The sequence below is a fragment of the Aquarana catesbeiana genome, linkage group LG10 (genome assembly GCF_042186555.1).
Source record: "Aquarana catesbeiana isolate 2022-GZ linkage group LG10, ASM4218655v1, whole genome shotgun sequence".
Taxonomy (NCBI): domain Eukaryota; kingdom Metazoa; phylum Chordata; class Amphibia; order Anura; family Ranidae; genus Aquarana; species Aquarana catesbeiana.
The window spans coordinates 233,122,332-233,148,642 of record NC_133333.1 but is presented as its reverse complement, the minus strand read 5'-3'; the positions used below and the strand labels follow the sequence as shown (position 1 = coordinate 233,148,642).

General features: G+C 46.9%; 1 protein-coding gene across 1 annotated transcript in view; it reads left to right on the top strand.

Annotated features, from left to right (window-relative positions):
- Nucleotides 1–26,311, top strand: part of LOC141111275 (indolethylamine N-methyltransferase-like) — an 89,887-nt gene that overhangs the window by 1,512 nt on the left and 62,064 nt on the right. Inside the window, exon 2 of the mRNA XM_073603420.1 lies at nucleotides 320–527. Coding sequence (XP_073459521.1) covers nucleotides 320–527 — 208 coding nt within the window. The remainder of the gene's footprint in view (nucleotides 1–319; nucleotides 528–26,311) is intronic.

Sequence of the window (26,311 nt, the reverse complement as noted above, 5' to 3'; positions counted from 1 at the left end):
ACTGTTTCTCTGCAAATGGCCCTCTGACCCCTTTATACTCACCTTACCCCCTCTCTCTCTCTCTCTCTCTCTCTCTCTCTCTCTCTGTCTCAGATCCTTGCTCATCTGGTGCTTTCATATATGGAGGATAATGTGACATATAATGGCTGGCCTAGCAGGAAATCCCAGAGCCATATTATATATTGGTTGGGATTTTTTAAAGCTATTTTCATCTAGCAGTGTCATTAAATGCCAAATGTTATTAAAGTATGAAATCTCTTTTTTGGCAGTGAAATTAGTTTTGGGTAAGATAACATCTGAATCTCTAATATTCCTCCAGGTCGAGTTGAGGGTACATTTTTGATTGACATCAGCCTTGGTTCCTTCATTCACCTTCTTTATTCCGCCTCCAATTCCTTCAAAAAAATAGTCCTATTAAAATTCCAAGAGAAATGTATTATGGAACTGAACAGATGGCTACATGACCGTACCGGAGCATATGATTGGTCGCATACATCATCAGCCGCAGCTGAGTTAGAAGGAACGAGGTGACTTGTCCCCTTTCTGATTTTTGCATTTTAGGTTACAGAAGATTGTTTCTTTAAAGGCAACTTCTATTGTTTTTGAGTATATTTAATTTATTAAGTTGGTTAAAATACAAACTTTTTTTTCATGTTTTTAGTCAGGTAACTTTGAAATATTGTATTTGAAAAGTTCAAATCTATATTTTCGTCCAGCAGATGGAGCTCTCAGCTCTTTATAATGTTTTTATTCTGGGCTCTCCTTATCTACTGTGTTGAAAAAGCCTATTCACATTGTTTAAAGTAGAAGTCCAGTCAAATCTAAACTTAACCCTGCTCTCACCCCCCATTCTAAGCCCTATACCAACTACTCTGTAAAGAAAGGATGTTTACGCTTACCTATTCTGAGGGCCCTCCAGTCCGAACCGACTACGGATGCCCCACAGTAAGCCTATGGGTGAAGAGTAATCACTCACCTCAAGTGCACACTACCAGGTGCCGGCCCTGTCCATTACAGGCTTCACAGTAGAGGAAAAGGGTCTGGTCGGCCACACATCTGATAAAATCACCTTAATTTAGACATATTCCGAAATAGACACTCCACAATGTACAATTGAGGGAAAATAGCACTAGCTGGTGTTCAATTTTCCCTTGATTGTACATTGTGGAGTGTCTATTTGGAATATATCTAAATTAATGTGATTTTATCGGCTGAGTGGTTGACCAGACCCTTTTCCTTTACTGTGAAGCCCGTAACGAATAGGGTCAGCACCTGGTAGTATGCAGTGAAGGTGGTACAGATGGAGACCAACCTTTTTTTTTTTTTTTTGATCAAATCCTTTTTATTAGTTTTTCAGGTTATACATTATTCATCATAAACAATATAAAAAAAAACATTCCTTTATATATTACCCCATAACACAGTCAGAAACATATTATTTTACCCATGCTTTTTTCTTTACCCCCGCACCCCCCGTCCCAACCCCCACCCCTATCACCCTATTACCCACCCTCCTCCCCAAACAGATGCTTCTATTAAAATAGCCATATCTTAAGCTTGGCAAAACTTGTTACCCAATTAGACACTCAGTGCTTAATGCTTATTCCCTCGTATATCAATTCACCTCTCCCCCACGTTCGCACCCCCCCAGATGTTGCAGCTGGGCCACCAGGAAATACCTATATGGATGAGGCACCGCCAATCCCCCCTCCCTGTTAGGGCGCTGCAGGGTCTGGAGACTGATCCTGGCCTGACCCTTCCTCCATATTAACTCGCGAAAGAGAGAATTTATTTTTACAAACCAGTCCCTCCCGATCCAGACCGGTGAGTTATGTAATATATACATTAATTGCGGCATCCAAATCATCTTGATCAAATTTACGCAGCCTGCCATAGACAGGGGGAGCCGACACCAGATGTCTTTCTTCCTTTTAAACTTTTCTAATAGCAGAGCTAGATTGTCTCTAATATACTGGGTTGGGTTGTTAGTTAAAACTATACCCAAATACTTGAACTTCTCCACCACCCTAAAACAGGGTATCCCCTGAGGGAGAGAACCAGTAGTCGAGTCAACCGGAAGAAATGTAGATTTCTCCCAATTGACTATTAGCCCCGATATCCTCCCAAACCCTTCCACCAACTGCATTGCCTTTACTAGTGATGGCCTCATATCACCCAGAAATAACAGTACGTCGTCGGCATATAACGCTATTCTTTCCTCACCCCCTTTTCTTTTATAACCCTGCAGACCTGGTGAGTTTCTTATTACCTCCGCAAAAGGCTCCATTGCCAGGGCGAACAGCAGGGGCGACAAGGGACACCCCTGCCTAGTTCCCCTCTCAAGGGAGATCCATTCTGAGTATGTGTTGTTTATTTTTAATCTAGCGCTGGGATGCTGATATAATATCTTAAGCCACTTAATGAACAGGGGGCCGAACCCAAATTTTTCCAGTACCCACCATAAATAGCCCCATTCCAGGGTGTCAAATGCCTTGGCAATATCCAAGGACAAGACAACCCTGGAACCTGCATTCTCTACCGGAGTCTGGAGATTCAAATAAGTCCTTCTTATGTTTTTACTGGTAGACCTGTTCTGCATAAACTCAGATTGATCCGGGTGGATCAAGGTAGATATACACTTATTCAGCCTGGCTGCCAGGATTTTTGCCAGTATCTTGACATCCGTACCCAGCAATGAAATTGGTCTATATGACGATGTATCTAATTGATTTTTCTCCTCTTTCTGAATTAGTACTATAATAGCTTCAGACATTGGCAAAGGTAATCTACAAACTGCAGCTGACCAATTCAATGTCTTCAAAAGCTCCGGGGCCAACACCTCCCCATATTGTTTATAAACCTCAGATGGCAATCCATCAGGGCCTGGGGACTTCTGGTTCGGCATATTCTTTATTGCTTGCCCGATTTCCTCCAATGTTATCGGTGCTTCCAGACTATTCATATCTGTGTCTGATAAACACCGGTAAGTCAGTACCTTCCAAAAATTTTCTCCATCTCTGCTTGTTCAGGGCAGTGACGCGTCTTATATAGATCCCTATAGAATTCTATGAATGTTTCATTGATTACCCAAGGATCTGATGAGATATCCCCTTCATTTGTTTCAATCATGGGAATTATTGAAGAGGGTGAATTAGTTTTGGCCAATAAGGCCAATGTCCGACCCACTCTTTCCCCCTCCTCAAAGTTCCTCTGCCTCTGGAAAACCTTCCTGTTTTCTGCTCTTCTAATTTCTTCCTTTTTGTATTCTTGTTGCTTCATTACCCAGAATTCTCGATTTTCCGTAGTTGGATCTAATACATACTTTCTTTCTGACTCCAGAACCTCTTCCCTAATAAGCTCTCCCCTTGCCCTTGTTTGCTTCTTTATTTTTGATATCTGTTGAATCAAAAGCCCTCTGAGGTATGCTTTCAAGGAATCCCAAATCACACCCCCCGAGGCAGTACCAGTATTAAATTCAATAAATTCTCTCAATCTTAAATTTATTTCGTCCCTATTCCCCACTAACTCCAACCATGTTGGATTTAATGACCACATTCTCAGGCCACCATTATCCCGCATGGTTATTGTCATTGTCAGTGGCGAGTGGTCGGACACCCCCCTTGGTCGATATTCAATTCTACCTATTAAGGGTTGGACTTCTTGATTACCAATGGCCATATCAATACGGGAGAGAGTGTGGTGGGTCCCCGAAAAGCAAGAATATTGCTGGCTAATGGGGTTACGGGCTCTCCACATGTCACACCACCCAACCTCCTCAAGGAACTGTGCCAACCTTCCCTCCGACACTCTACCTCCACTAAGCCCAGGTGGGAACCTATCTAGCCTGCTATCAAGCACAGTATTAAAGTCCCCTACTATGATGACCGGGACCTCTCTCTTATCCTCCAAGAACCCCAGTAGCAAGAACAAGATCTCCATCTTAAATGGGAGGGATATACAAATTTACTATGACAAATGGCCTACCCTCAATTAAACAATGCAAAAAAATAAAACAACCCAATCTATCAATACTGACATACCTGCAGGAAAACATCAACCCCCTCCTGATCAAAATACACACTCCCCTTGAGTAGGAGGAGTATACTGAGTGATATTGTGTCTGAAATTTTTTATTTTTAATTAATAATTTAGTCTCGCCAGTCAAGTGAGTTTCCTGCAGGCATATCACTTCGGTAGCACAAGATTCTAATTCCTGGAATACAGTAGCTTTTTTCGTAGACTCACTCATCCCCCTAATGTTCTAGGCTGCATTCAAAATATACAACAACAAAGAACAATACCAGCAATGCAAATACCGGCATGAAATTAACCTTCTACTTATATATAGAGAAGTCACGGCCATAAGGTGGCGCTGTTCTGAACCAGTACTATTTTGTAAAAATCTACAAAGAAGAAATCTCCAACCTCTATTTTGATAATACCAATTCACCACATATGCCCTTATTCCCCCTGGCCTTTTGGCCTTCTGCATCAAATCATCAGTACCCCCTCTTACCACACTCAGTGCTAATATTGTGTAATATTGTAACCCCATCACCCCGGGGGTTAAAAAGACCCCCGTCACCAATCTAAACATTGCTCTCAGCCTTCGCTTCATCCACCCACCCCTCTCCCTCCCAACCCCTACTGCTGCAAAAAAAAACAAAAAAAAAACATCTTTAAACCCGTTTCCTATAAGTGAAGAAAGAAAAAACAGAGAAAAACTTTCATTTTGCACATATGCGATTTCATCTTTATAAGTTCTTTTTGTTCTCTTCAAGCCAGTCCGTGACTCCTTTGACAGATTCAAAAAAACGGATAGTCCCTAGGGCCTCAATACGCAACCGTGCTGGATATAATAAAGCATATGGTATATTATGGTTCCGTAGGGTACGCTTAATGTCCAAAAAACCTGCTCTTTTCCTTTGTAGGTCCGGGAAATAATCTGGATATATCGAGATTTTAGCACCATTAAAGAAAATATCTCCTTTTTCTCTAGATTTTTGCATTAAATTCAACTTATCTTTATAACTAAAAAAACTCATTATCATTGGTCTCGGGCGATCTCCTGAGTATGCTGACCTGGAAGGCACTCTATGGGCTCGCTCAATAGAAAAAAAATGTGAAAAAGCCTCAGCCCCAAAAACCTCCTTAAGCCACTTTTCCATAAATTCTTCGGGGCGGGGACCCTCACTTTTCTCGGGGAGACCCATCACTCTCACATTTTGTCTTCGCGACCTGTTCTCCCATTCATCCATTTTGAGCTTGTTGGTATCTAGCTGAGCTTGCATTTTTATAAAATCCTGCCTCATTGGGAATACAATATCTTCTACTTGATTAACCCTTTCCTCCACACCTTTGATTCTCTCCACTGTTTTCTGAAGCTCTTGTTTAATACTGCCAAACTCTTCGCTTAGAGCTTTCAACTCTTCCCACATGCCACTTATCGAGCTCCTGCAAGCGTTTATAGCGCATAGTACCTCTTTTAAGGTGGGTTCTTGTTCACTGACTGCGGCTGTATTGGGAATGCTATCCCCTGTTCTTCCTAGGTGCTCCCTCTCAGGACTTTTTTTATTCATTATTCTCGTGCTAACCACCGGGTTACCAGGTCCTTTTCCCAGGCTCTTTCTGTCCCCAGAACCCCCTACTGACGTTTTCCCCAGAGGTGGATGATTGCTTTTGGCTGGGGACTGCGTGGGGCTGTGAGCAAATTTTTCCAATTTCGCTGCAGCTGCCAATGCGGCCACATTTTGGGTCCCCTTCTCCTTTTCCTTGGCTGAACGGGTAGCTTGGATAGGCATACTTTCCTGGGGCTGCTGCTGCTGATCTTCCCCCTTCTTCTTAGTCATAGCAAGCTAGGGCACTTTAGGTACTATATAGCCCACTGGCCTGACCTAGCTACTAAACAGTCCCTCCTCAATTCAAGTATCCAGTCTTTACAATAATAAAGGATGAGCCCCAGGCACCCTGCTGTAACAGCCACAGTCACTGTACTTTACAGTTATATAAAGATCAAGTTCTTTACCTCTCTCCAATTAGCTTTGAGGGGATTCTTACAGAGGACCCATCCAGACCTGATGTCCTCCACTCAGGATCTCCTCACTTTCACCACCCGTCCTTCACCGTCAGCTGTGCCTGGCGCGATCTCCGCAGCTCTCTCCTATGTCCGTCACGGACTTGGATCGTTCAGCCTCCCACGGTGTCTGCAGTGTGTCGCTAGGCAACCAGGCACAGCCACAGGCATAACAGCGGTGATTAGTCTGGGCTTCCTCTCGGAGCTCAGCTCAGCAGCACAGCAGGACAGCTGATCCTTCCCAGGCCCCCTCGCTTGTCGCCACCGCCAGTCAGAGTACCGTTCCTCAATCAGCAGCCAGTGGGAGCCTTAAAAATCATAGGCAGGAACGGGGAGCTCACAGGGCATTCACACGGCTGGATAAGCCCATCCAAACAGCAGTGCTAGTGCAGCATCAGGGTCGGAGATGGGAGAGAGCACACACTCCACCACTCACACCTGCATCTGGTCACGCCCCCCGGAGACCAACCTTGAAAGGTGATTACTCGTAACCCATAGGCTTACTTTGGGGCACCCTTAGTCAGTTGTCCCTCCAATACACTGAAGCCGGCTCTGGAAGCCGATCATATGACAGCCAGACCATTTTCCTCTACCGTGAGGCCTTTGGGTGATGTCACCACCCAGGTACTGCAGCCGTTGTTGGCAATCTCTCCTCTCCATGGAAGCCGGCTGCTAGGGAGATTATGTGACTGGACCAGAGCATCTTCAGAATAGGTATGTATAGACATCTTTCCTTTACAGGGCAGTTAAGATTGGGCTTAGAATGGAGGTGGGAGCAGGTTGAAGCTTAGAGAGTCTTTGATTGGACTTCTACTTCAATAGCTCAATCTGTAATTTATATATAGAACTTAGATCAGTCACTCCTTGGAGTTGAGCAGTTCCAGGTCTCTCTAGTTTTTCTGATAGACATCAGCTTGGGTGTCACCAATGCAGACAAAGGATTTGAAATGCTTTGAAGTCAATAGGGGTACTTTTGGTGGTCACTTTTGGCCCTTTGATAAGGGAGGTGTATTAAAAAATCCCAGCTGGCCTGTGTTGCATAAGCAGCTGGTATTGGCTCATTAACATGTAGAAGAGAAAAATACAGAGATCTTGTACTGACTGTAATTGCTCATTAACCACTTGCTTACTGGGAACTTAAACCCCCTTCCTGCCCAGGCCAATTTTCAGCTTTCAGCGCTGTTGCACTTTGAATGACAATTGCGTGGTCATGCAACACTGTACCCATATGACATTTTTATCATTTTTTCACACAAATAGAGCTTTCTTTTGGTGGTATTTAATCACTACTGGGGTTTCATAGTTTGTTATAAAATTTTGCAAACAGGTCATTTTTCTCCTTTATTGATGTGCGCTGATGAGGCTGCACTTATGGGCACTGATAGGCTGCACTGATGGGCACTGATAGGTTGCATTGGTGGGCACTGATCAGGAGGCACTGATAGGTGGCACTGATGGGCACTGATATGTGGCACTGAAAGGTGGCACTGATAGACACTGGTAGCTGACACTGATAGGCAACACTAATAGGTGGCACTGGTGATGCGAACTGGTGGGCACTGGTTGGCAGCACTGGTGGACACTGATTGGCAGCACTGGTAGACACAGATAAGTGGTACTAGTGGGCACTGGTGGGCACTGCTTTGCAGTACTTATGGGCACTGGTAGGTGGCACTGGTGGGCACTGATGAGGCGGCAGTGCCCCTCTGTGTGAGTGACCGATGTCCCGTTTACAGAAGCCGTGAGAAGCGCGAGAAGGAAAAGCCTATTACTTGCTTCTGTTTACATTACGTGATCAGCTGTCATTGGCTGACAGCTGATCACGTGGTAAGGAGCTGGGATCGGCCCCTTACTCCGATCTGTGATCAGATGAGTCTCATTGACTGGATGAATATAGTGAATATTTATGCATATAAAAAGAGAAAGGTAATAATAATTTTCTATAACGAGATGTATTTTATATATATATTAAAACTGAATTCTAGGCAGATATAAAAGACTCAGATTAACGGAGCTCTGTAATCATTTTAAATGCAAACAGTGTACCTGAATCCAACCTGTTATCCACCTCATGCAGTCTCTGCACCACAGGACTGGAGTGTGAGAGGAAAAAGCAGCACATGTTCATGTGGTGATAGAAGGAAGGAGCAGAGTGACAGAGAGACAAGACCATCACTGTGCTGCTTCTCATATCACTGTCCAGTCACGGAGTGGGGAGGGTCCAGGACAACCTGGGCTAAGAGGAAGTGGGTTCAATGATCCCGGCCATCAGACCGAGGACATCAAATGGCAGAAAAATGGTACTATGGGGGATATCTCTAGACTGAAGGTGAATATTGCAGAAAAATCTGGTTGTATTATTTTATTATTTTATCTTTTAACATGCTATTCATCTTTTTATTTGTATCTTGAGCTCTGTTTTTTTTTTTAAATCTTAAAATTGATAGATATTAGGGGTGCAACGGATCAAAAAACTCATGGTTCGGATCATTCCTCGGATCAGAGTCACGGATCGGATCATTTTTCGGATCAGCAAAAAAAAAATCTCCCCACTGTAATATCCACAATCCCCCCCACTGCTGTAATATCCACATCATCTCCCCACTGTAATACCCACGTCATCTCCCCCACTGTAATATCCACATCATCCCCCCCACTGTAATATCCATGTCATCTCCCCCACTGTAATATCCATGTCATCTCCCCCACTGTAATGGACATCTCTCCCACTGTAATAGACATCTCCCCCACTGTAAAAGACATCTCCCCCACTCACTGTAATATCCACAATCTTTCCCACTGTAATAGACATCTCCCCCACTCATGTTGAATTTTAAAAGCAGCGAACTTCTGTCAGATTAGCAAACCTGTGAGATGAGCAGGGCTGACGCTGCTTTTAAAATTCAAGATCTAAGTAGTCAGACGGAGTTGTAAGTCCTGTATTTCACTATATAAACTGACTTTACTGTTATAAATACGTGTAAAATGCAAAACTCAGGTGGGTGTAACAACATGTCCGCTTTCCCCCTTCTTAGTGTATCCTTACTGTGGACGAGTGTGGGGTGTAGCAAGATGGCGGCGACGGGACGTCACTTCTGTAGCAAACTGCGATGGGTCGCCGAATATGTCGTTACACCGGCCAGAGGGGTGATGACGTCAGCGCGCAGCTCACCACCGCCGCCGGGTGTACCAAGATGGCTGGAGCTAGGCCAAAGCCGCTCCAAACAGGTTGACCCGTTCGGATCACAGATCGGTGACGATCCGTTGCACCCCTAATAGATATAGTATAGAGCAGATATAAAATAAAATCATGTTTATTTGTATTTGATCAGAAATTAGGGGATGTGTTTTCCAGTGTAGCACCCTGATGTCTAGGCAGGGCTGCTCCTAAATATACCTGTCAGGTGTATTGGCCTTGGCCAATTGTTAGGAATCAATTGAGTTCACCCTAAGTCTGGAATTGCTGCACTTCTCTCTTCTGTCACTAGATGGCCGGGTAGATGGCCGGGTATCTGGTGACATTAGATAAGACAAGGGCATTGCAAGGACAAGGAATGGATTAAGGTGTCTCAGCCAATGGGCAGGGATCTTCTTGAGTCCCTTGGCCTGCTGGGAGAGCCTATTTGGGTGGGGTTAGGTGTTCGGGGTTTCGGTGCCACCTGGACGGCTTTCTGGGTGGACATGTGTTGTGCTGTCCGGGCTGCTAGGCCAGAGTTTGGGCCTATCCCCGGCTAGGGATGAGCCTAACACCCCCTGGTTCAGTTCAAACCAGAACCTGCGAACGGACCGAAATTCATGTGAACGTTAAAGTCTATGGGACTCGAATGTTCAAAATCAAAAATGCTAATTTTAAAGGCTAATATGCAAGTTATTGTTCTAAAAAGGGTTTGGGGACCCGGGTCCTGCCCCAGGGGACATGTATCAATGCAAAAAAAGTTTTAAAAAAGTCCGTTTTTTCGGGAGCAGTGATTTTAATGAAATATTCCTTTAAATATCGTACCTGGGGGGTGTCTATAGTATGCCTGTAAAGTGGCGCGTGTTTCCCGTGCTTAGAACAGTCCCTGCACAAAATGACATTTGTAAAGGAATAAAAGTCATTTAAAACTGCTTGCGGCTTTAATGTAATGTCGGGTCCCGGCAATATGGATGAAAATGAGTGAGACAAACGGCATGGGTAAGCCCCCCAGTCCATTACCAGGCCCTTTGGGTCTTGTATGGATATTAAGGGGAACCCCGCATCCAAATTAAAAAAAGGAAAGGCGTGGGACCCCCAGGCCCTATATACTCTGAACAGCAGTATACAGGTGGTGCAAACAAGACAGGGACTGTAGGTTTGTTGTTAAGTAGCATGTGTTTGTAATTTTGAACTGGTACATTTTTAAAGTGTAGCTGCAGCCAAAAAATCTATTTTTAAGCTTTTTGGAAAACATAGGGAATTGTTATCACCCCTGTAACATTTGTTTTGCTGTCTGTGCACCTCTTCAGAAGATTTCACCTCACTTTCTGTCCCAATGACAAATGTTTTTTTGAAAATTTGTGGTTTTTAGTGAAACAAGGATTGGTGATAAAGCATCAGTGGAGAGGAGACATGTTTTTCCCATTTTAACTCTTACAGAAGAAAAATTCCCTTCCTAGGGGTAGATTTCATCTCACTTCCTGTTGTCTCCTTCCGTTTGCAAGTAGGAGTCGTTTGTAAGTTGGACGTTTAAAAGTAGGGGCCTGCCCTATATACTCTGCAGAAATTGGGGCCTTAGGTGTTGGTGTTGCCACAACACTGTAAGCCCTCACAGTTACTCTTGGTGGGCGCAGGAACGGGCCCTGCTGTGAAATATTAGATCAAGAATTGTAATTACATGCCATTGTTGAACAGTGGTAGAAAAATTGGGCCTTTGGTGGTGGTGGTGGTGGTGCTGGTGCCACAACACTGTAAGTCCTCACAGTTACTCTTGTTGGGCGCTGGAACGGGCCCTGCTGTGAAATATTATATCAACAATTGTAGTTACATGCACCTGTTGAACAGGGACAGAAAAATTGGGCCTTTGGTGGTGGTGTTGCCACAACACTGTAAGCCCTCACAGTTACTTTTGCTGGGCGCAGGAATGGGCCCTGCTGTGAAATATTAGATCAAGAATTGTAATTACATGTCCCTGTTGAACAGGGGCTGAAAATTTGGGCCTTGGGCACTGGTGCCACAACACTGCAACCCCTCACAGATACTATAGTTGGAGCACAGGTATGAGACCTGTTGCAAAGTATTGCATCAAAAATTGTAACTACACGCACCTCTTAAACGGGCAGAAAAATTGGGCCTTAGCCACTGGTGGCATTGCCCAGAACCAAAAATGTTCTTAAAAGCAATCATCAGCATGAAAATTGAGGAGGATGAGGATTGTCACTCAGCATAACCGGATAGTCACTCAGCATCAGCATAGGCAGACTTGAACAGATCTCACATTAAAAAAAAAAATATTCGGTTACATCAGCATCATGTGCTTGGTAGCTGGTGATCCAAGACTGATTCATTTTTATGAAGGTCAACCGATCGACCGATTCGGTGGACAGACGCACCCTGTGATTGGCTACAAAGCCTCCAGCAGCACTGAATGTGCGTTCCGAAAGAACGCTGGATGCAGGACAGGCCAGTAGCTCAATTGCATACTGTGCATGCTCTGGCCAGTGATCCATCCTCAAGACCCAGTAACCCAGAGATTTTCGGTGGGAAAGGTGTCCAAGTCTGATCTTGCCCCTAGGTAATCCTGCACCATGTGAATCAGACGCTGGCGAAGGTTGCTGGAACCGATCATACCTTGGGGCTGTGGACTAAAAAATTGTCTGAACGCATCGGTCAGACAGCCACCTTCTCCACCGCTCCTTCTGTGACTGACCGAAGCCTCAGCAACACGTTGTCCAGGAGGACCAGGAAATTGTAACCTCCCCAGGCTCTGGAAACGCGTTGCACAAACCTTTCTGCAAGTCCTCCCGAAGATGTCTCATCCTCTGCTCCCTCTGCGACGGCAAGATAAGGTCCGCAACCTTACCCTTGTAACGTGGATCAAGGAGGGTTGCCAGCCAGTAATGATCCCTCCCCTTGATATGACGAATATGAGGACCCTTCCGCGGGTTTCGCAGGATCAGGGAGGCCATGCAGCGTAGTTTTGCTGAGGTATTCGGTCCAGAGTCCTCTGGGTCACTAAGGACGACATGATCCACAGCCACCTCCTCCCAGCCACGTACAAGTCCATGGGTTTCTTCGGACTGTAAATGATCCCTTGAAGACTGCTGCTGATGCTGAGTGCCAGGCTCCACCTCCATGCTGACACAATCCTCCTCCTCCTCCTCATCCTGTGTAATCGGCGGGCACGCAGGAACACTGGATAAAGGGGGCCTTAAGAGGTAAGGAAGTCCTCCTCTTCCTTCCTCTGTTCTGCCTGAAGTGCCCTGTCCATTATTCCACGCAGCGTTTGCTCCAACAGGTGGACAAGAGGGACAGTGTCACTGATGCATGCACTGTCACTGCTCACCATCCTCGTGGCCTCCTCAAATGGTGACAGGACAGTGCATGCATCCCTGATCATAGCCCACTGGCGTGGGGAAAAAAAAACAAGCTCCCCTGACCCTGTCCTGATGCCATAGTCACATAGGTACTCATCGATGGCCCTCTGCTGCACGTGCAGCTGCTGCAGCATGGCCAACGTTGAGTTCCACCTGGTGGACATGTCACAGATTAGGCAGTTCTTGGGCAGGTTAAATTTCTTTTGGAAGTCAGCCAGCCGAGCACTGGCATTATATGACCTGCAGAAATGCACAAGACTTTCCTGGCCTGCCTCAGGACATCCTGTAAGCCTTGGTACCTGCCCAAGAACTGCTGCACCACCAAGTTAAGGACATGAGCCAAACAGAGCACATGGGTCAGTTGTCCCTGTCGGAGGACGTAAAGGAGGTTGGTGCCATTGTCGCAAACCACCATTCCTGGCTTAAGCTGGCATGGCATCAACCACCTCTGAACCTGCCCCTAAAGAGCTGACAGACTCTCTGCCCCAGTATGGCTCCTGTCCCCAAAGCAAAACAGCTCAAGCACCGCATGGCATCTTTTTGCCTGCGTGCTTGCAAAGCCCCTTGAATGCCTACGGAGCACCGCTGGTTCCGAGGACAAATTAGCACAGGAAGAGGCCATGGAGGAAGAAGAAGAGAAGGGGGTGGAGGAGAGAGGTGTGGCAGAATCACCACTAGTAGAATTTTGGAGGCGTGGTGGCGGAACAACCTCCAACACTACTGCACCCTGTCCTGCATCCTTCCCAGCTGCCAGAAGAGTCACCCAGTGTGCGGTGAAAGATAGGTAACGTCCCTGTCCATGCCTGCTGGACCATGAGTCAGCGGTAATATGCACCTTACCGCTGACTGCCCTGTCCAGCGAGGCCAAGACATTGCCTTCCACATGCCGGTAGAGAGCCGGAATCGCCTTCTGTGAGAAAAAGTGGCGTTTGGGAACCTGCCACTGAGGAACCACACATTCCACAAACTCACAGAAGGGGGCAGAGTCTACCAACTGAAAAGGCAGCAGTTGAAGTGCTAACAATTTAGCCAAGCTAGCATTCAACCGCTGGGCATGTGGATGGTTTGGAGCGAACTTCTTTCGGCGGTGCAGCAGCTGGGGCAGGGAAATTTGCCTGGTACAATCTGACGTCGGTGTACCGATAGTCAGAGGACTGAAGGTATAGTGGGGCTGGAGATCCCAGCTGATGAGGAGCAAGGAGAGGTCCGCTTTGTTCTTTGTTGTAGGTCTTTTAGGTACGCTTGCCAACGAACTGCATTGCAGGTCAACATATGTCTGGTCAAGCATGTGGTGCCCAAGCGGGTGATGTTCTGGCCATGCGAGATACACTTGAGACATATGTTGCAAATAGCAGTGGTGCGATCTGATGAACTCATCTCAAAAAAGGCCCACACCAAAGAACATTTGGAATAACGCACAGAGACAGCAGCGCCCTGCACATGCTGAGCTCTGCGGGGTGATTCAGTCGGTCTGCCCTTAAGCTGCCTCGTTGGAGCTGTGCCTCCTCCTCTCTTCTATCAGGCACCCACGTGGAGTCAGTGACTTCTTCATCATCCCCTCCCTCCTCATCACTGGAGCAAAGCTGGCAGTATTGTGCAGCTGGGGGAACATGACTGCCAGATTGCTGTCCTTCTTGGGCACCCCCTCTCTCTGGGCTTACGTTACTGCCTTCCTCTATCTGGGTACCATCATTGGAGCCTTCAAACGCTGGGCATCCTCCTAGAGCATGTACCCAACACTGTGGTCAAACAGTTCGGGGGACACCTCAGGAGGACATGGTGGGGCTAGGGAAGGAGTGACTGATGCCATTGAGCCCAGGGAATAGGCCGCGTTGGCAGCTGCTTTGCCAGACAAAGTACTCTGAGCCTGGGTGAGAGAGGATGAGGAGGATGAGGACAGCTTGGTCATCCACTCTACCAAGTCTTCGGCATGTTGCGGCTCAACACGGCCAGCTGCCGAAAAAAAGGACAAGCGTGTCCCACCGCCACGTGCTGATGAGGATGCGCTGTGTCCACCACCAGCACTGTTGCCTCTAGACACAGAGCCTGCTTGCCCTCTTTTATTGGCTTGTGACTGTCTGCCTCTCCTTGTTGGCCTTCCACACATACTAATGGCCTGCAGTGAGATGTAGCCTCACAAAGCTGGGATGTGTATATATACTGTATATACTGATTATTAGGGATGAGCCGAACACCCCCTGGTTCGATTCGCACCAGAACCTGCGAACGGACCGAAAATTTGCACGAATGTTAGAACCCCATTGCAGTCTATGGGACTCGAACGTTCAAAATCAAAAGTGCTAATTTTAAAGGCTAATTTGCACGGTATTGTCCTAAAAAGGGTTTGGGGACCCGGGTTCTGCCCCAGGGGCCATGTATCAATGCAAAAAAATGTTTTAAAAACGGCCGTTTTTTCGGGAGCAGTGATTTTAATGATGCCTAAAGTAAAATAAAAAAGAAATGTTCCTTTAAATATCGTACCTGGGGGGGGGGTCTATAGTTTGCCTGTAAAGTGACGCGTGTTTCTCTTGCTTAGAACAGTCCCTGCACAAAATGACATTTTTAAAGTAATAAAAGTAATTTAAAACTGCTTATGGCTTTTATGTAATGTCCGGTCCCGGTAATGTGGATGAAAATCATTGAGACAAACGGCATGGGTACCCTCCCCCCAGTCCATTACCAGGCCCTTTGGGTCTTGTATGGATATTAAGGGGAACCAGGCACCCAAATTAAAAAAAGGAAAGGCGTGGGGCCAGGGCCGTCTTTAAGGAAGGGGCAGCTGCCCTGGGCGCTGTCATTGTTGTGGGGCCCAAAGCAGCTGCCTCATACTTGCCAGCCTTCTCAGTTTAAATTCCCTCATCCCTTGAGGTTTTAGTCTCATGCTGTGTCCTAATATCTCAGTGTGAAGTTCTGTTATTAATGCTGCCCAGGTCTGTCTTGTTGTTTGTGTACAGATAACTCACCTGCAGACCCTGTTTTTACATGTAAATACCAGCATTGATATGTAAATAGCAGCGGCATTCATATGTAAATAGTGGCAGACCGGCAGCATTCTATGTAAACAGAGGTGGTATTCATATGTATATCATGCCCCCTTAGGTCATATCCATCATCACCTATACTGAATGCTGCCCACTGGGGAGATAAAGGGGCATGCTTGAAAGTCCTGCCTACAACGGTGGTCATTAAGCCTACCATCAGCCTGTTTTGCAAAGGTAAGCAAATTAGTGGGGGGGTAGTGTGCGGTGTGCAGAGGTAAGCAGAGAAGGAATTACAGTTTGGGGTGCACAGGTGAGCAAGGTCCAGTCCATGCGTCTGAATGTGCGTTCCGAAAGAACGCTGGATGCAGGACAGGCTAGTAGCTCAATTGCATACTGTGCAAGCTCTGGCCAGTGATCCATCCTCAAGACCCAGTAACCCAGAGGATTTTTGGTGGGAAAGGTGTCCAAGTCAGATCTTGCCCCTAGGTATTCCTGCACCATGTAAAACAGACGCTGTGCAGCCAGTGAGGAGATGATGTGCTGTAACCTCTAGCAACCAATCAGTAAGCAGTAATGATGTGCAGTAACCAATCAGTGGGCAGTATTGATGTACAGTAATCTCTAGCAACCAATCATCAAGCAGAAATCATGTGCTATAACCTCTAGCAACTGATCAGTGAGCTGAAATGTGTGCTGTAACCTCTAGCAACCAGTCAGAGAGCGGTAATGATACACTGTAACCTCTAAGAAGAAACAAAAAATGTGTACATGTGAAGTACAATGATATTAATAGCGTGAAAATCTGAAAATCAAACAAACTCAGTCCATGGGTTCAAACATAAAAAGTTCATCAGTGAAAAAAAGCTTCCATCCACTATACAGCTCAGCAGCAACTAATCCCCCTATGAGTGGATTGACAAAGGAGAGAGATGTGCAGGATGGTGCAAATCCACTGACGGTGACTCCAATAAGTGAGAAAGTGATAAAGGTGGACTCTTACCCTCCGTGTTGGACCCCCTCCTTGGCAGGGTCTATCAGGCATGCAGATTTTTGCCCTCTGCAGGGACCGTGTAATGAGAAGATCTCCCCAGCAGCTGTCAGGAATGTTGTCTCCGATCCGGGCTGGTCCAAGTGAAACGCCTGGAGAGGGGGGGAAGGAAAGCTCTCTTGCTCCCAGTGTGGCAAAGGAAAAAGCAAAAGAGCGGAGCTCCAATAGTGTAAAAAGTTTTGGAATTTATTACACTATTGGAGCTCTGCTCTTTTGCTTTTTCCTTTGCCACACTGGGAGCAAGAGAGCTTTCCTTCCCCCCTCTCCAGGCGTTTCACTTGGACCAGCCCGGATCGGAGACAACATTCCTGACAGCTGCTGGGGAGATCTTCTCATTACACGGTCCCTGCAGAGGGCAAAAATCTGCATGCCTGATAGACCCTGCCAAGGAGGGGGTTCAACACGGAGGGTAAGAGTCCACCTTTATCACTTTCTCACTTATTGGAGTCTCCGTCAGTGGATTTGCACCATCCTGCACATCTCTCTCCTTTGTCAATCCACTCATAGGGGGATTAGTTGCTGCTGAGCTGTATAGTGGATGGAAGCTTTTTTTCACTGATGAACTTTTTATGTTTGAACCCATGGACTGAGTTTGTTTGATTTTCAGATTTTCACGCTATTAATATCATTGTACTTCACATGTACACATTTTTTGCTTCTTCTTTGAGTTTTTATGTTTTGCACTTATATATTTCTACCACTTATGGAGTCATTTACTTGCTCTCAGTACATTGGGGTTTTTACTACCACCCACATGTATTCACATCTATGTGTGTATTTTCATATAATTAGCGCACTTTATTTATTTTTTATTTTTCATGGTATACACAGATATTGGTGTATTTTGTGTGCAGCTTTTACCTTTGACCTTTTTTGCTCTGCAGCGCAGTTTTTCTTTTTATTTTTGAACACTGTAACCTCTGGCAACCAATCGCAATCACTGTCTGATCTGATTCAGTAAACTAATTTTGAGTCTAGCTGCTATTTATTGTATGTCTCAGAGCAGGTGGAGAGCAAAACTGCATGGGGGGCCCCAAGAAATTTTTTGCCCAGGGTCCAATCAATATTAAAGATGGCCCTGCGTGGGGCCCCAGGCCCTCTGAACAGCAGTATACAGGCGGTGCAAACAAGACAGGAACTGTAGGTTTGTTGTTAAGTAGAATCTGTTTGTAATTTTGAACTGGTACATTTTTAAAGTGTAGCTCCAGCCAAAAAATCTATTTGTAAGCTTTTTGGAAAATATAGGGAAGGGTTATCACCCCTGTGACATTTCTTTTGCTGTCTGTGCACCTCTTCAGAAGATTTTACCTCACTTTTTGTCACAATGACAAATGTTTTTTGACAATTTGGGGTTTTTAGTGAAACAAGGATTGGTGATAAAGCATCAGTGGAGAGGAGACACGTTTTTCCCATATTAACTCTTACAGGAGAGGATTTCCCTTCCTAGGGGTAGATTTCATCTCACTTCCTGTTGTCTCTTTCCGTTTGCAAGTAGGAGTCGTTTGTAAGTTGGATGTTTGAAAGTAGGGGCCTGCCCTATATACTCTGCAGAAATTGGGGCCTTAGGTGTTGGTGTTGCCACAACACTGTAAGCCCTCACAGTTACTCTTGGTGGGCGCAGAAACGGGCCCGGCTGTGAAATATTAGATCAAGAATTGTAATTACATGCACCTGTTGAACAGGGGCAGGAAAATTGGACCTTTGGTGGTAGTGGTGGCGGTGTTGCCACAACACTGTAAGTCCTCACAGTTACTCTTGCTGCCCTTGGGTGCCTTTACCTCAACCAGCCTGGTACAAGTTTATGGTAAGTACCCACCCACCCTTCTACCTAAGTCCCATACCCCTGGGCACTAACATCATGTATCTCTAAACTACTGTATTTTACCTTGCAGCTGGCCTAGGCTTAGGTTTACATGCCTTGGTTTGTGGTTGCCCATTGCTTGCAGTCCTCATTATTACCCTCTTTTTTACCTTATTATGGAACCAGTCCCTGGCAGGGTGTCCCCTTCGGGAACCCTTCCATGCTTTGACTATTATCAGGTACTTTTTGCCCCCTATTCACCCATATGTTCACATTGTTGCATCCCCCCCCTCCTCACTCTCCCCTCCCCCCTCCCCTCTTACCTTCTATCCCACCCTCTGCCTTCCCTCCCCCTCTTCCCCCCCCCCTTCTCTTTTTTTCCCCCTTTCTCTCCCCATCCCCCTCCACCCTTTCATTCTTTTTCCCCCGCCTCCTTTCCTTTCCCCCCTCTTCCTCTTTCCTTCCCTTCCCCCTCCCCCCCCCCCTACTCCCTTCCATCCCCTACTACCCTTCCTCCCCACTCCCCTATCCCCCTCTCCACCCCCACTCCCCTCCCTTTCCACGGCCCCATTTCCTCTCTTGTTTACCCTTCCACCCATATAACACCTTATGCCTCGTTTACCACTGCCTTTTCCTATTTGGTTGGTCACCCTGTAATCTTTTATGCCTTACATAATACGCTTTCAATTATTGATATCCTTCACAATTTCACTCAACCCCCCTTGTCATCACCCCCTCTCTATACTCACCAATTGATATATCACCTCCTTTTGTATATGGCAACCTGGGTTACCTTAATTCCGATATACACTTATCCTTACTATCCTGTTATCTTGTTAGCTCCCCCAGGCTGCCGTGGGAGATCATTCGTTGGTGTTGGGGCCTTGCGCCTGGGGTCTGCTGGGACCTGGGTAAGCAGATTCGCTCTCTCCCCCCTCCCCCTCCCCTATTTTCATTACCTATTTGTATAATTTGATGCTGGAATAATAATTGTATGATAATGTATCTTTATAAATCTTGTATATTTTTAATTGTCAGGTTCAGACTGTTTAGTCAGAAAAACTTATCTCCAGATAACCTCCTGATGAAGCGGATTGTGTCCGCGAAACTAGTCGAGGAATATGATATCTGAGATTTTGTGCTGTACTGTATACTATCGAATCCATTGGTGATATGCCTGTACTTTTATTAAATGTTCTTGTATTACCATGTCCTGTCCGTTGCATCAATAAATGAATTATAATTTTTATTACTGCTGTTACTTGCTCTTATGGTTACCCTTAATTACTGTACCGTAATAGTCCAATATGCCCCATTTTTGGTCGCCTGACTGGGGATCAGGCTTCCAACCGCCTTTTTGATATTGATTTCTGGATGATGGTACATATGCACCTTTGCTACCTTTATATTTTACTTTAGAGAGGCCTTTGCCCTAATTGTATACATTGGGTGGATAACACACCCGTTTTTTTGTCGAGTGGGACACCTGGGTAGGCTGTCTTAGTGGAAGGGCCACCAATGCCCCCCACCATGCGGACCCCATCTGTTCCACCCCTCAATTTTAATCAACCCCCACTGACACACAATTTTGTGTGTTGTTGGGGGGGCCTCTAGCATACGCAATTTTACCCCTTGATATTACTTTATGGCTAATTTTTAGCCCCGATGCAACCCTCCGAGACAGATGCCCAATAGGTCGGCCAGACACCCTTACCCTGGCTACCCGCCCTCTATCCACATGTTTTTACCCAATCATGTGGCATTGTCTTTGGCCCTCCTTAACTTATATGCATATCATGCAATTAGGTGTTATGGGTTTATGTCTCTGTGGGATTACTGCACCGGTATCTAGGGTATTACCATCCCTAGTTCACCTGAATAAAGCCTTTCAGTTTTTTCCAATTTTGTTTCTACTTCTATTATGCTTTATCAACCCTATATTATTGTTTTCACAATTTGTTCTACTGAGACCTCTGCTTCCCCAGTCCTGGTCCTGGCTTCTAGCGCCGGCGCGGGCCCCTCCCCCTGTGTTCTCCCGCGGCGGCCTGGTGAGGTCCCTGGTGGAGGGATCGGCCTCCTACACGGGACCGCCCCCTCCTCTTGCACCGGCCTTGGCTGGGACGGTGTCCCCTTGGCCTTGCGGCCGGTGCGCATGCGTGCGCGCGCGATCTCTTCGCGCGCGCGCCGTGTGGAACCTCTGACCCTGTGACGTCATGCACTGGCGTCCCATTGACGTACGGCGCAGCGTCGCAGGGTTGGGAGCTATTTATAGCGGGCTATGCCTGCTAACCGGACGGTTCGGTCTGCTGCCCTTGGGTGCCTTTACCTCAACCAGCCTGGTACAAGTTTATGGTAAGTACCCACCCACCCTTCTACCTAAGTCCCATACCCCTGGGCACTAACATCATGTATCTCTAAACTACTGTATTTTACCTTGCAGCTGGCCTAGGCTTAGGTTTACATGCCTTGGTTTGTGGTTGCCCATTGCTTGCAGTCCTCATTATTACCCTCTTTTTTACCTTATTATGGAACCAGTCCCTGGCAGGGTGTCCCCTTCGGGAACCCTTCCATGCTTTGACTATTATCAGGTACTTTTTGCCCCCTATTCACCCATATGTTCACATTGTTGCATCCCCCCCCTCCTCACTCTCCCCTCCCCCCTCCCCTCTTACCTTCTATCCCACCCTCTGCCTTCCCTCCCCCTCTTCCCCCCCCCCTTCTCTTTTTTTCCCCCTTTCTCTCCCCATCCCCCTCCACCCTTTCATTCTTTTTCCCCCGCCTCCTTTCCTTTCCCCCCTCTTCCTCTTTCCTTCCCTTCCCCCTCCCCCCCCCCTACTCCCTTCCATCCCCTACTACCCTTCCTCCCCACTCCCCTATCCCCCTCTCCACCCCCACTCCCCTCCCTTTCCACGGCCCCATTTCCTCTCTTGTTTACCCTTCCACCCATATAACACCTTATGCCTCGTTTACCACTGCCTTTTCCTATTTGGTTGGTCACCCTGTAATCTTTTATGCCTTACATAATACGCTTTCAATTATTGATATCCTTCACAATTTCACTCAACCCCCCTTGTCATCACCCCCTCTCTATACTCACCAATTGATATATCACCTCCTTTTGTATATGGCAACCTGGGTTACCTTAATTCCGATATACACTTATCCTTACTATCCTGTTATCTTGTTAGCTCCCCCAGGCTGCCGTGGGAGATCATTCGTTGGTGTTGGGGCCTTGCACCTGGGGTCTGCTGGGACCTGGGTAAGCAGATTCGCTCTCTCCCCCCTCCCCCTCCCCTATTTTCATTACCTATTTGTATAATTTGATGCTGGAATAATAATTGTATGATAATGTATCTTTATAAATCTTGTATATTTTTAATTGTCAGGTTCAGACTGTTTAGTCAGAAAAACTTATCTCCAGATAACCTCCTGATGAAGCGGATTGTGTCCGCGAAACTAGTCGAGGAATATGATATCTGAGATTTTGTGCTGTACTGTATACTATCGAATCCATTGGTGATATGCCTGTACTTTTATTAAATGTTCTTGTATTACCATGTCCTGTCCGTTGCATCAATAAATGAATTATAATTTTTATTACTGCTGTTACTTGCTCTTATGGTTACCCTTAATTACTGTACCGTAATAGTCCAATATGCCCCATTTTTGGTCGCCTGACTGGGGATCAGGCTTCCAACCGCCTTTTTGATATTGATTTCTGGATGATGGTACATATGCACCTTTGCTACCTTTATATTTTACTTTAGAGAGGCCTTTGCCCTAATTGTATACATTGGGTGGATAACACACCCGTTTTTTTGTCGAGTGGGACACCTGGGTAGGCTGTCTTAGTGGAAGGGCCACCAATGCCCCCCACCATGCGGACCCCATCTGTTCCACCCCTCAATTTTAATCAACCCCCACTGACACACAATTTTGTGTGTTGTTGGGGGGGCCTCTAGCATACGCAATTTTACCCCTTGATATTACTTTATGGCTAATTTTTAGCCCCGATGCAACCCTCCGAGACAGATGCCCAATAGGTCGGCCAGACACCCTTACCCTGGCTACCCGCCCTCTATCCACATGTTTTTACCCAATCATGTGGCACTGTCTTTGGCCCTCCTTAACTTATATGCATATCATGCAATTAGGTGTTATGGGTTTATGTCTCTGTGGGATTACTGCACCGGTATCTAGGGTATTACCATCCCTAGTTCACCTGAATAAAGCCTTTCAGTTTTTTCCAATTTTGTTTCTACTTCTATTATGCTTTATCAACCCTATATTATTGTTTTCACAATTTGTTCTACTGAGACCTCTGCTTCCCCAGTCCTGGTCCTGGCTTCTAGCGCCGGCGCGGGCCCCTCCCCCTGTGTTCTCCCGCGGCGGCCTGGTGAGGTCCCTGGTGGAGGGATCGGCCTCCTACACGGGACCGCCCCCTCCTCTTGCACCGGCCTTGGCTGGGACGGTGTCCCCTTGGCCTTGCGGCCGGTGCGCATGCGTGCGCGCGCGATCTCTTCGCGCGCGCGCCGTGTGGAACCTCTGACCCTGTGACGTCATGCACTGGCGTCCCATTGACGTACGGCGCAGCGTCGCAGGGTTGGGAGCTATTTATAGCGGGCTATGCCTGCTAACCGGACGGTTCGGTCTGCTGCCCTTGGGTGCCTTTACCTCAACCAGCCTGGTACAAGTTTATGGTAAGTACCCACCCACCCTTCTACCTAAGTCCCATACCCCTGGGCACTAACATCATGTATCTCTAAACTACTGTATTTTACCTTGCAGCTGGCCTAGGCTTAGGTTTACATGCCTTGGTTTGTGGTTGCCCATTGCTTGCAGTCCTCATTATTACCCTCTTTTTTACCTTATTATGGAACCAGTCCCTGGCAGGGTGTCCCCTTCGGGAACCCTTCCATGCTTTGACTATTATCAGGTACTTTTTGCCCCCTATTCACCCATATGTTCACATTGTTGCATCCCCCCCCTCCTCACTCTCCCCTCCCCCCTCCCCTCTTACCTTCTATCCCACCCTCTGCCTTCCCTCCCCCTCTTCCCCCCCCCTTCTCTTTTTTTCCCCCTTTCTCTCCCCATCCCCCTCCACCCTTTCATTCTTTTTCCCCCGCCTCCTTTCCTTTCCCCCCTCTTCCTCTTTCCTTCCCTTCCCCCTCCCCCCCCCCCTACTCCCTTCCATCCCCTACTACCCTTCCTCCCCACTCCCCTATCCCCCTCTCCACCCCCACTCCCCTCCCTTTCCACGGCCCCATTTCCTCTCTTGTTTACCCTTCCACCCATATAACACCTTATGCCTCGTTTACCACTGCCTTTTCCTATTTGGTTGGTCACCCTGTAATCTTTTATGCCTTACATAATATGCTTTCAATTATTGATATCCTTCACAATTTCACTCAACCCCCCTTGTCATCACCCCCTCTCTATACTCACCAATTGATATATCACCTCCTTTTGTATATGGCAACCTGGGTTACCTTAATTCCGATATACACTTATCCTTACTATCCTGTTATCTTGTTAGCTCCCCCAGGCTGCCGTGGGAGATCATTCGTTGGTGTTGGGGCCTTGCGCCTGGGGTCTGCTGGGACCTGGGTAAGCAGATTCGCTCTCTCCCCCCTCCCCCTCCCCTATTTTCATTACCTATTTGTATAATTTGATGCTGGAATAATAATTGTATGATAATGTATCTTTATAAATCTTGTATATTTTTAATTGTCAGGTTCAGACTGTTTAGTCAGAAAAACTTATCTCCAGATAACCTCCTGATGAAGCGGATTGTGTCCGCGAAACTAGTCGAGGAATATGATATCTGAGATTTTGTGCTGTACTGTATACTATCGAATCCATTGGTGATATGCCTGTACTTTTATTAAATGTTCTTGTATTACCATGTCCTGTCCGTTGCATCAATAAATGAATTATAATTTTTATTACTGCTGTTACTTGCTCTTATGGTTACCCTTAATTACTGTACCGTAATAGTCCAATATGCCCCATTTTTGGTCGCCTGACTGGGGATCAGGCTTCCAACCGCCTTTTTGATATTGATTTCTGGATGATGGTACATATGCACCTTTGCTACCTTTATATTTTACTTTAGAGAGGCCTTTGCCCTAATTGTATACATTGGGTGGATAACACACCCGTTTTTTTGTCGAGTGGGACACCTGGGTAGGCTGTCTTAGTGGAAGGGCCACCAATGCCCCCCACCATGCGGACCCCATCTGTTCCACCCCTCAATTTTAATCAACCCCCACTGACACACAATTTTGTGTGTTGTTGGGGGGGCCTCTAGCATACGCAATTTTACCCCTTGATATTACTTTATGGCTAATTTTTAGCCCCGATGCAACCCTCCGAGACAGATGCCCAATAGGTCGGCCAGACACCCTTACCCTGGCTACCCGCCCTCTATCCACATGTTTTTACCCAATCATGTGGCATTGTCTTTGGCCCTCCTTAACTTATATGCATATCATGCAATTAGGTGTTATGGGTTTATGTCTCTGTGGGATTACTGCACCGGTATCTAGGGTATTACCATCCCTAGTTCACCTGAATAAAGCCTTTCAGTTTTTTCCAATTTTGTTTCTACTTCTATTATGCTTTATCAACCCTATATTATTGTTTTCACAATTTGTTCTACTGAGACCTCTGCTTCCCCAGTCCTGGTCCTGGCTTCTAGCGCCGGCGCGGGCCCCTCCCCCTGTGTTCTCCCGCGGCGGCCTGGTGAGGTCCCTGGTGGAGGGATCGGCCTCCTACACGGGACCGCCCCCTCCTCTTGCACCGGCCTTGGCTGGGACGGTGTCCCCTTGGCCTTGCGGCCGGTGCGCATGCGTGCGCGCGCGATCTCTTCGCGCGCGCGCCGTGTGGAACCTCTGACCCTGTGACGTCATGCACTGGCGTCCCATTGACGTACGGCGCAGCGTCGCAGGGTTGGGAGCTATTTATAGCGGGCTATGCCTGCTAACCGGACGGTTCGGTCTGCTGCCCTTGGGTGCCTTTACCTCAACCAGCCTGGTACAAGTTTATGGTAAGTACCCACCCACCCTTCTACCTAAGTCCCATACCCCTGGGCACTAACATCATGTATCTCTAAACTACTGTATTTTACCTTGCAGCTGGCCTAGGCTTAGGTTTACATGCCTTGGTTTGTGGTTGCCCATTGCTTGCAGTCCTCATTATTACCCTCTTTTTTACCTTATTATGGAACCAGTCCCTGGCAGGGTGTCCCCTTCGGGAACCCTTCCATGCTTTGACTATTATCAGGTACTTTTTGCCCCCTATTCACCCATATGTTCACATTGTTGCATCCCCCCCCTCCTCACTCTCCCCTCCCCCCTCCCCTCTTACCTTCTATCCCACCCTCTGCCTTCCCTCCCCCTCTTCCCCCCCCCCTTCTCTTTTTTTCCCCCTTTCTCTCCCCATCCCCCTCCACCCTTTCATTCTTTTTCCCCCGCCTCCTTTCCTTTCCCCCCTCTTCCTCTTTCCTTCCCTTCCCCCTCCCCCCCCCCTACTCCCTTCCATCCCCTACTACCCTTCCTCCCCACTCCCCTATCCCCCTCTCCACCCCCACTCCCCTCCCTTTCCACGGCCCCATTTCCTCTCTTGTTTACCCTTCCACCCATATAACACCTTATGCCTCGTTTACCACTGCCTTTTCCTATTTGGTTGGTCACCCTGTAATCTTTTATGCCTTACATAATACGCTTTCAATTATTGATATCCTTCACAATTTCACTCAACCCCCCTTGTCATCACCCCCTCTCTATACTCACCAATTGATATATCACCTCCTTTTGTATATGGCAACCTGGGTTACCTTAATTCCGATATACACT